The 9917-nt window shown below is 51.0% G+C and overlaps 5 protein-coding genes across 5 annotated transcripts in view; 2 read left to right on the forward strand and 3 right to left on the reverse strand.

Moving 5' to 3' along the window:
• The window catches only part of PpBr36_06837 (uncharacterized protein), a gene marked incomplete at both ends in the record, with an annotated part of 2412 nt that extends 1390 nt beyond the window's left edge, over window positions 1-1022 (reverse strand). The window contains 3 exons of the mRNA XM_029893979.1: window positions 85-291; window positions 398-596; window positions 709-1022. Of these exons, the coding sequence (XP_029748147.1) occupies window positions 85-291; window positions 398-596; window positions 709-1022 (720 nt within the window). The remainder of the gene's footprint in view (window positions 1-84; window positions 292-397; window positions 597-708) is intronic.
• A 1049-nt stretch (window positions 1023-2071) lies between these two features.
• Window positions 2072-2440, forward strand: PpBr36_06838 (uncharacterized protein; the record flags this gene model as incomplete). Its single annotated transcript, XM_029893980.1, has 2 exons — window positions 2072-2147; window positions 2211-2440. 2 exons carry the CDS (start codon window positions 2072-2074, stop codon window positions 2438-2440), a joined length of 306 nt encoding a protein of 101 aa, XP_029748269.1.
• A 2684-nt stretch (window positions 2441-5124) lies between these two features.
• PpBr36_06839 (uncharacterized protein) lies at window positions 5125-5520 on the forward strand (the record flags this gene model as incomplete). Its single annotated transcript, XM_029893981.1, has 1 exon — window positions 5125-5520. The coding sequence occupies one exon, from the start codon at window positions 5125-5127 to the stop codon at window positions 5518-5520; it is 396 nt and encodes a 131-aa protein (XP_029748268.1).
• Window positions 5521-7081: 1561 nt separating this feature from the next.
• Window positions 7082-7494, reverse strand: PpBr36_06840 (uncharacterized protein; the record flags this gene model as incomplete). Its single annotated transcript, XM_029893982.1, has 2 exons — window positions 7082-7391; window positions 7424-7494. 2 exons carry the CDS (start codon window positions 7492-7494, stop codon window positions 7082-7084), a joined length of 381 nt encoding a protein of 126 aa, XP_029748850.1.
• Window positions 7495-7506: 12 nt separating this feature from the next.
• PpBr36_06841 (uncharacterized protein) lies at window positions 7507-9178 on the reverse strand (the record flags this gene model as incomplete). The annotated part of the gene is made up of 3 exons (XM_029893983.1): window positions 7507-7973; window positions 8092-9010; window positions 9089-9178. 3 exons carry the CDS (start codon window positions 9176-9178, stop codon window positions 7507-7509), a joined length of 1476 nt encoding a protein of 491 aa, XP_029748851.1.
• Window positions 9179-9917: the final 739 nt, after the last annotated feature.

Consider the following 9917-nt stretch of genomic DNA (forward strand, 5'->3'; position numbering starts at 1 on the left):
AAAAAAAAAAAAAAAAAGAACTGCTAGACTAGTCCATGGGACGGCCCGTCTGATGATAGTGCACAAGACAAGCGACGCGCTTACCTTTTCAGCAGAGTCTCGTCTGTCGGACGTGGATGTCTCTTTGCCAGGATTGCTGAGCGTCAGGTTGCGCAGCTGGTTGCGTTGGTGAAAGACCTGGTAGCCCACGGCCACATAAATTACAGCCGAGAGAAAGATGCAAATCCATATTGGGAGGTAGTAAGTCCAAATACGGAGCTGGTTAAAATTGTTGTCGATCCAGCACCACAGCTATATCCAAAGGAGAGAGAGAGAGAGAGAAAAAAAAAAAAGAAAGAAAAAAAGGATCAGTAAGTAAATTCCATTCGCCATTGACAGGAAAGAGACCGTCACTCACAATCGCATCGCCATAGATATAAGCGCCGCCCGGCCTGTAGAATAGGCATATAAAAGCAGGCACAGCTGGGACGCCAAAGCAGATGGCACAGTATATCCATAGATGATTGCGAAAGCTCGTCGGGTTTGTCGACCAAAAAAAGACCAGGTAAACGTTGATGGCCATTGCAAAAGACCACCAGGGGTCCGACTGCATGAACCTGGTACCGTATTGACGATTCGACGTGTGACATGTTAGCGGCAATGATGCCGGTATATTTGATGCAACTTGCTTCGTCAGACAAGAAAGAGTCACGCCAGACGAGCACTTACATCTCAAACAAAAAGGCCTGGGTCTGGCATAGTGGTGAAGTCTCTCCTTGCTCGATGCCCTCCAATGCAATCAGGCTGGCAACGCAGGCGCCGACGTTGGCAATCGAAGCAAACAAGATGAACGTGTTGGGCACCGTCCTGATTCGTTTCGAGGCGTAAAAAGTTACAAAGATCAACGAGACCCCGACCAACGACAGCGCCCCACCCACCCTCTCCAACGTCGACAGTATGTATCGCTGATCTGGGTCAAACGCCATGATTGTCGAATCCGCCGCAGTTTCGCGCTGCCCCGAGATGGAGTTGCCAACTTCCATGGTGTAAAGAGGCGGAGGGAAATGGAGAGGCAGGGTCGGGCGTTGTGTGGGAGATGGTGATGATATATACTGACCGACAGACGTTATCAAACCTAGAAATCTTTTGGCAGGGCTCGTTCTCGTGCCCGATTTAGACGTCGGCGCGGCTGGGGGCGGTTTAGGCTGCAAGAGAGCTAGGGCCAAACTAGGTAGGATGACGAGCAGCAACCACACAAAACGTTGTGGGTGCAGCGTGCGTGGTAGTGGTGTGCTGCCCTGGTGGTTGCGTAGTAATCGGGGCGTCTGAGTTGCAGAATGCTTCCGGTGTAGGCTGCGCGTGTGCGGAGGAGCTATGTACTGGGGTGTGATCGTCGACGGATGGAAAGCAGCAAACCTCGGGGGGGGGAGGAGGAGGTGGAGTGGGGGCTGGCTCGAGTCTGCTTTGCTCATGAGTGGTTGGCTTAGGTCTTTTGTCGGGACAGGATGACAGGGATTTGAGCGGAAATCACTACTGGTCAGTCGTGGTTGACCGGGCCCAGAAATGACAAAGTTGATTAATCTCGAGTGCTTTGTCGTTCGGCCGTTTGATTCATGGGTTTGTCGGGAAGGGAAAGGGAAGACACTTCGTCACCGACGCCACGTGCAGGGAGGGGAGCTAGTGTCCGGAAGTAAAAGAGAGGCGTCAGTTGGTCGACCCCAAATGGCGGGATGGTTGGTTGAGAGGGTGTGCTGCCCCTTGCGACTCAACGCAGGTCCGCAAAAACGCCTAGGACAACTATACATACCCGTCTTTCTTGAAAACGATGTCTAGCTCAAAATGAAGCCTGCCGAGACGGAAACTTTCTCGCCTAATAGGGGCGGCTTGCATCAGTCACCAAAAGTGGTAGCCGATCGATGACTTTTTTTTTGTCGGACCGCGAGGACGATGAAGCTGTCGGGTTGGTTTTGTAAGGTCAAGCTCTGTGTGCTCTAGGCAACGCACCGTAGGCCTAACCTTGTTCAATGTTTTCTGTTAAGTTGCTATACCAGTTGTGTGAGGATTGAGCAGCAGCAAAAGCGGGCGAAAAAAAATGTGTGGAGAGAAGAAAGCTGGTGCTCCAACGGGTACGCCCTGCTGGCTCTCTATTCCCTTCGCAGCTTCGCTGGGCGGCGATGTGCGTGTGAGGCGGGCAGCCGTTGACCCCCGTGTCCTCGAGTGTGGTGACACAGGTTGCAGGCTTCAAATTGGAGCAGGTCGTCCTCATTTAACCCGCATCGGGATCGAGCAATGTGGTTGCGGTGAAGGAAAGACTGGAGAGCCAAGGAAGACTCGGGAACATCTGTCTCTGATGGTCTCTTGGGAACGTGGCGGACTTGTCACGTCAACAATTTCCACAGAGTTTCGAGAGACGGCTCCCGCGTCTATCAGCAGCAAATTAGTCGATAATGTCTCTGTGTAGCCGCTGGAAAGGCGGATCATCGCCTGGAATAAAGTGGCTGTGTCTCCGGCGCAGAATACGTGCAGGGGGACCTGAACACGAAGGTGTGTCGCCGAGGCCAGTCTCGCTGGGAGGAGTGGTGGAGGTTCTTTCCAATACCGGTGTTGTGCAATTCGGGTACTTGTTGGCGTTGTCAAGGTCTTTCAAGTCCAAGAAGAGAGAGCAGGTCATTTGCAATGATGATGTTGCCTTGTGGCACGTCGCGGTGCTGCCGCCGCGTGGCCAGTCGCTGTGCAAGGGAAGGCCGGAACAACATTGGCTAGCAGGCAAGACCTTGTTCACCAGATGTCAAAAAAAAAAAAATAAGAATGACATCTGGATTGACAAGACACCCTCGGATTGCTAAGTAAATATGGAAGTGATCTGCCACTTTCTGCAGTTGGGAACCTGCAGGCAATCAAACGTGGCAATATTGGTGGCATTAATCATTAATAGCAGACCCTGGATATTGAATAACCGAGTTGGTAAAAGATTGAGCGCAACTAGTAAACTTTCTCCGGTCCATCCCAATCGCTGGCATGTAGTCAAGTCATGGTAGTCGATCCTCCCCCGCATCAAGGGGGCGCCTCGATGGAGTGTGGCTTGCTGATGATTGTTCTGCCACGGACCCTAGAAAAGCGCCTAACCGGTCGAGACCCAGATCGACTCAAGGATATCGCAATTGGTGCTCAACACTTGTTGTGCTTGTCTTTTACTGGACGGAACGAAGACGGTGTGGAAATAAGCTACAACCTCGAGTCCACGGCGATTAACAAGGTTTTGGTGATTATTATGTAAATTTACTCGGGAAAAGGGAGACAAAGCGTGGGAGAAAAAAAAAAAAAAAAAAAAGGTTGGAGGCAAATCATTCCCATTGCAAAGTACCAAACAACAAATGGATGGATGGCTAGGCGTTCCCCTGCAACCAAAAGGGGTTGAGTTCTGATTACCCAGAGACAAACATAGGCACAGATCCAAGGGACTTTGGCCACTACCGAACAAAGGCATACAAACACTTGGCTGTTAAAAAATTGAAAGTGGACGGCCAAGCATCAGCGCTCGGTTGGGGAAAATAAGCTTGGCAGGGATCGGCTGGGGTTGCTTGTTTGCCGTAGTGTTCCACCCCCCCAAATTGCTTACTCGACGTGGCACTTGCCACCCACCACCATCAGCGGTCAACCCATTTCCTGTTCCATTTCAAGCTGCAGGTTGCCTTCTCGGCGCTGCTCTAGCTTCGCATTGCGCTTACATAGTAACGACTTTAAGCAAACGATGCACCTTCTCCTAATCGCACGAATGGGAACGGTCTGCTGGTATTTCGCCCTGTCAGAGAGTCCGTCGCGTGTTCTGCAGACTACAGCCGAGTGCGTCCTGGCTGGGCTTGGACTGGAACGGTGCTGGAGAAAGTGTTTTCGTCTTCTCGTGGGTGATTGCATTCCGTGTCGCCGCCAAGCATTCAACATTGTATGTTTATTGGTGGCGCTGTCGGCTGCCGCCGTGTGACTGTCAGAAAAAAAAAAAAAAAAAAAAAAAAAAGAAAAAGAAAATCAAAGTTCAACCATGGAAAGGAAACTGGGAGCGAAGGCAGAAAGAGGGTTGTCACGTGAAATTGCTATCCAAGCCAGGATCGAGATCAAAGTTGCCGCCCCACTATCCATAGATCCACCCACATTGAATGTTCAGTGGGCCGTGTGGAGTATAATCAAAGAAATCTCAACTACCAAATATGGACTTTCCAAATCTTCCACTTGACTTTCATGTTCTTTCACCAAACCGTCACCAGCTCTTTTGAATCTATGTGCTCATGAAGCTCAGCCAATCTAGTACATGATTCTCTACTTTTTTCTGACTTTATTTCTTCTCACGCTTTCCATTTTCTTTCTAGCTCAACACCACGTACATTCTCACATTCCTCACCTAGTTTTCAAAGAAAGCCATTATCACTTGTACGTAATTTCTACAGAGCCCTGGACTAAACTTCTTGCTCCAAAGTATCCATGTGTGGTCGACACTACATCATCACCTAATCTTCACTCTTCCATCGGATCAGAAGCAGTTCTTCTGAAAACACCCTCACTTCTCTCTTTGTTGTTATTGGTCTTGGATTTTCTTTCTCTCTTTCTCACTACCATAAGAAAATCTATCTGGTGACGACTTCAGCCTGCTCAATCAGCTTTCTTCCATACCAGAGAGCAGTAATTTATATCACTTTCAAATTAAGCCCACCTAAATCGCCCTGTCCAAGCAAAACCTTATATGCTCACCCTCATATACCAACCAAGCATCTGCTGTGTCTGAGGGGGGACCCAAAGTCCCAGCTCAAGATGAAGCAGCTATAGATAGCTGTTGTATGTGGAAGCCCATTTGGTTCCAACTCGACCATGTCTTTGTCCCACCAAATACAGAGCCAGCTATTGGTAAACCCTCCTTTAGCACACAAAATGACCTCCTTCATCAAGTCAGCAGCGGTCTAAAAACCTTTCCCAAGGCTGACAGCCTACCAGAAGTCAAGGCAAGCATTCAAATGATCAACAACATGAGACAGATGTATCACGGAAAGAGGTCTTGGACGACGAGCTAGCAATGAACAACATAAAGAAACTACAGCACGGTGGTAGGTAGCTTTTGTCATTCTTTTAGATCCGTCACATATTAAGCCAAAACAGATGTCCTTGCCTTTCACATTCGTGCTCAGAACGCCGGTCTGCTACTGCGCCGGGGAGGGCAACAAGGTCATTTTCAAGTCGTTAGAGCTCACGCCCCGACGTGCGGATACTATGGCCTGCAAAAGCAACCTGGTTCGGACATTCCCCAACGTTGCAATTGCTTTGGATGCGTCAACCGTGACAGGTGAGAGCTTTTGCAAGCCCTTTGCGAGCCTTCTCTCAGGACTTGGCATTGAGCCACATGCCGACGCTCGTGCCCGAGACTCTGCCGACCCGATGATGGTCGCACGCATGATAACAGGCATCATTGGCGGCTCAGGTGGTACTAAGAAAAAGATAGGTGAAATTACCAAGAGGACACGCGCAGAAGCCGCCATGCAAAGCTCAGAAGTCTAGGAACGTTCTGTGCTAAGGCTTTTCCTGCGCGTCCCCCTTCAGCTGACGCTGAACGGGTCTCAACCTCAGAGAAACCTGTCGTTTTACAAGTCCCTGATGGTCTGCTTCATGGCATAAATACTGGGAAGAGCGTTCAACCAAGTTCTCAAGATTCCACCATATTTGATCTCTTGCGCAAGGTTGAGATCGACCAGAGGATTCGCAAGCTTAAATTTGGAGCAGAAACCCTTTGAGTATCGACAGTTTTCAATGTTGAGGAGCGCCCAACAGTTGCAAGATCGGTAATGGTACAAAGATTCAGCAAACGGAGGAGCAGGAATTTGCCGAGAGGTCCAGAATAGGAACGTCTCATCGCATTCTTTTGAGAAGCCGGTCAAGTACATCATCAATCAGTCTTTACAACCGAGATTCCTTAAACCCAGCTAATAATACCAAACCTTCAACGGCACATCCATCACGTCGTCAAGATACGAATTTTCACTGCCTTACTAGCAGCCTGTTGCAGTTGCCAGCACTAGATATTCGACAGACAAATACAGGTGGAATATACGATCTTGCAGAGGTCGAGCGAGGCATGGATTGCCACCCATCCTTCCCAATGGACACACAAGAATATTGGCAAACAAATCAGCTGCATCATAATTTCCAACTTGTTCGATAAATAGCGGGAGAAGGCCAGGCACCTCTACCTTGGAAACCCTAAGCTCGAGTCGCTGATGCGCCTGGTGCTGCTCGTCACTTGCACACTTTTACTCCCGACACGGGAGCTGCTTATGCGAGACAATGCTGTCGAGCAGTACATAGCTAACCGCAGGCGCCAAGCCAAAGGAATGGAGACAAGACGCCGCTTTCTGGTTCATGTGGCAGCTCCGACTCATTGCCGTATTCTTCTATGACGAGTCTATCAAGCCGGGCAATGTTATCACCAGACGCAGAAAGTTCAAAGCAACGAGAAAAGCAGTTGACGTATTTGCAGACAAACAGAAAGAACAGTTGCAAAGACTAAAGTCCCCTGGCTGAGAAGTATCGCGAGCTGACGGCATTAGCTGCCGAATCGCACCAGCGACAAGGCGAGACGAATGACTGAGGTCATGAAAAACACGACCGCGGTGAAGACTGTTTAGCTTGTGAAAGTGAAAAGCTAGCCGACATACTGAGCATCAAGATTATTGAGCATGCACTGCCTGCTGACGAGAACAAGGTCAAAACCCATACTTTTCCGGGCACAGGCGCCATCAGCGTTCTTGCTGCGGGCCAACCTCTCCATGTCCCTTTGGGACTCAAGACCAGACCCCATGCATCAGAGGCAGCAGAAAAGAATGACCCGCAAGGAGAGCGTTACATTGGGCAAAATATCATCAGGATGACAAAGCCGCCATTTACCCGGGATGACAAGCGCATGCGCACCCTGCCCAGTGTCAGTTGCCTTCACCCTTTTTTTTTTTTTTTTTTTTTTTTTTTTCGCTTCGCGCTCAAACACATCCCTCGGCGTGAGATATCGTCTGAAGTAAGTAACAGACTCGACTTGGTCAAATGAGACGAGCTGCCGCTGGTCCGAGTCTCAACCGGGGCGCGTAGATGACCGTGCCCCCTGGCGAGCCGGGTCAAATAAGCCCAAGGAGAACAAGTGGGCGTGGTCCGGCATGCTGAGAACGAGGATGCCAAGATTGATGTACGGTTTTGACGTGTGGTGGGGGGGTTTGGCCGGGTACCTGGCGTACAAGGCCATTGGTAGTGGAGACTCGTCGGTTGTATGGAACGAGTTTGGTGGATCGGTTTGAAAAGTAGTAAGTAGGCAGGTTTTTTCTTCTTCTTTTTTCTCATGCAAGGAATAGGAACATGGGTAAAAAGTGTGGTATGCCGAGCAAGGCCTGCAAATTATTACATAACAAATACTAAACACCTGTTACCGGAGACAAACCTCCTCGTCACTCTAAAACATCTCTTCAGGAGATGGTTGGTAGCCATGGTCATGGTTCGCACCGCCTACAGCTTAAAAACCCGCACGTTCCCAGCAGGGTTCTCCCTCAGAAGCTTGGCGTTCCTCTGCCCATAGTAAAACCTCAGGCCCAGCGCGCCCGCGGCGACAAAGAAGAGCAGCGCGGCGTTGGTGAAGTGCCCTGTCGGGTAGCCCAGCTTGGCCTCCTCGGGCTTGTAGATCCACACGCCGGGGATCTGGCCCAGGCCGCCGCCGATGCTGACGTTGATGGCGATGGCGAGGCCGACGGCTCCCGTGCTGAAGATGTTGGACGAGAGCCAGCCGAGCAGCGGCGGGATGCAGCTGAAGGCGCCCGCGGACCCGAGGATCAGGCAGCCGTAGCGCGCGGCAAAGGCGGATGGCGGCAGTATGCCCGAGACGAGGAAGCCGACGCCGCCCATGATGGCGCAGACGGCCGAGTGGATGCCGCGGGCGTTGAAGTGGTCGGCAGAGTACGAGGTGATTATTTGCACGACTTTAAAGAGTTTGAGACATGGCGTTAGTCTTTTCTTGAGACAAAAAAAAAAAAAGGAAAAAAAAAAAAAAAAGAAAAAAGAAGTAGTGCCCTGTGTGGCTTGCATGGTCCAACTCACCATAGGCTACAGCGTATGGAGGCACTGTCATGAGTTGCGCCTGCAGGTCAAAGTATCCCAGGCCGGCAGTGATGGTGGGCGTGAACAGAGACAGGCTGCTGAATGGGGTCGAGATGCCAAAGTAGATGGCGTAGTGTCCGTAGAGTCGCCAGTCAGTCAGGGTGGCCTTCGCCTCGGCCCAGCTCATGCTGCTGTGGTGTTGCTTGCTGCCGTCGATCGCCAATCGGGCCTGGGAAATGTCGCGCTCCCTGGTCGACAGCCGCGACCACTCCTCGGGGAAGTCCGGAAGCAGGAACCAAACGGCGAATGCGGATAGGCAGCTGGGCAGACCCTCGAGGATAAAGAGCCAGCGCCAGGCCGACAGGCCGTGCACACCGTTCATGTGACCTATCGCGTAGGCGAGAGCACCACCAAAGGCGCCTGCCAGGGTGGCGCTGGCGAGGATGAAGGCGACGCGGACGGAGCGCTCCTCGGCCTTGTACCAAAAAGTCAGGTAGTAGACCAAGCCGGGGAACAGGCCGGCCTCGAACATGCCGAGCAGGAAGCGAACGCCGGTGATTTGGCCAAAGGTGGAGGTGCCGCCCAAGCCGATGGTGATGGCGCCCCAGCTGAACATCAAAAATGCGATCCAGCGCGACGGTCGCAGCTTTTTGAGCAGGATGTTGGATGGCACCTCGAAGATGGCGTATGCTACAAGAAACACCAGCAGCGCAATGGTGAACTGGTAGCTGGTGGTGTGGGTTTCTGATTGCATGTCGTTCTTGGTGCTGGAGTTGAGGATCCTCGCATTCCCTATGTTGGAGCGATCGAGGTAGCAAAGAAAATAGATCGCTGCCGACAAGGGCAGAATGGCCATGTCTTGCTTCCATACCAGCGCCCGCTCCTCCTCCTCGGTGAATGTGGTGAGCGGTGTTTCATGCTTGATCAAGTTTGTCAGTGAGGTCAAGTCCACAGGCTCAGTATGTTTGTTCGACGGTTATGCAGGGCACGCATTCACATTGTTTTGACCGGGTTGAACCTCGAGTTTGACGTCGTCGAATTTGTCCGCGCCAGACACGCCGTTCTCATTTTTGGTAGAGGCTGCCATTTTTTTTTTTTTCTTCTCTTGTCGTTCGCCGACTGAGAGGTGTGCGAATCACACACGCTGCAGAACAGAACGACGATGCAGCCAAAAAGAAACAAAATCAGCGTCGAGAGAACAGGAAGCAAGCCAGGTGGGCGCGCAAGCGGCGGTCAGCAAGACATCCAATCATCAACGTCAGCAGCATGGGCCGTGATGGATAAAATCAGTTTTTGTCTGTCCGAACACGGTCCACTCCATGTGCCGATGCTTATCCATGGTATGCGGGGAAGACTCGGATAGCAATTAACCGAATGAGTACCAGAGAAAGCAAGGCAAGCTAAGGGGTTTAAAGGACCGAAGTCAAGCAAAAGAAAGTAAGGCGAGTTAATAAATCTTAGCAGAGTAGACTAGGCTTGGCTAGGCCACCGACCGTGGGTACCTTTGCTATTCATTCCATTGTAAATCCAATCGCCCAGAGGGGGCTAGAAATGGGACAATGCGGAGGAGGGTTGGTTTGGGGTTTGTTGGCTTTCCCATTGGATTGTGGGGTCTTGTCATAGTAGAGGTGGCAGGTGATGGTGGGCAGTAAGCGGGGTAACCTCGGGTTTTGTGCCGCCTAGCCGCTTTTTGAGGAGAACTAGTGAACGGGAGTTGAAAGCTTGGCTTGAGCTTGGTTGTATTTTACCTTTTTTTTCTCTTCCATGACTGACCTCTGGCTCTCTGGGTAGGGTACGTTAAAATTTTTCTTTTCTTTTTTTTTTTT

Source organism: Pyricularia pennisetigena, chromosome 1, assembly GCF_004337985.1.
Source record: "Pyricularia pennisetigena strain Br36 chromosome 1, whole genome shotgun sequence".
NCBI classification, from domain to species: Eukaryota; Fungi; Ascomycota; class Sordariomycetes; order Magnaporthales; family Pyriculariaceae; genus Pyricularia; species Pyricularia pennisetigena.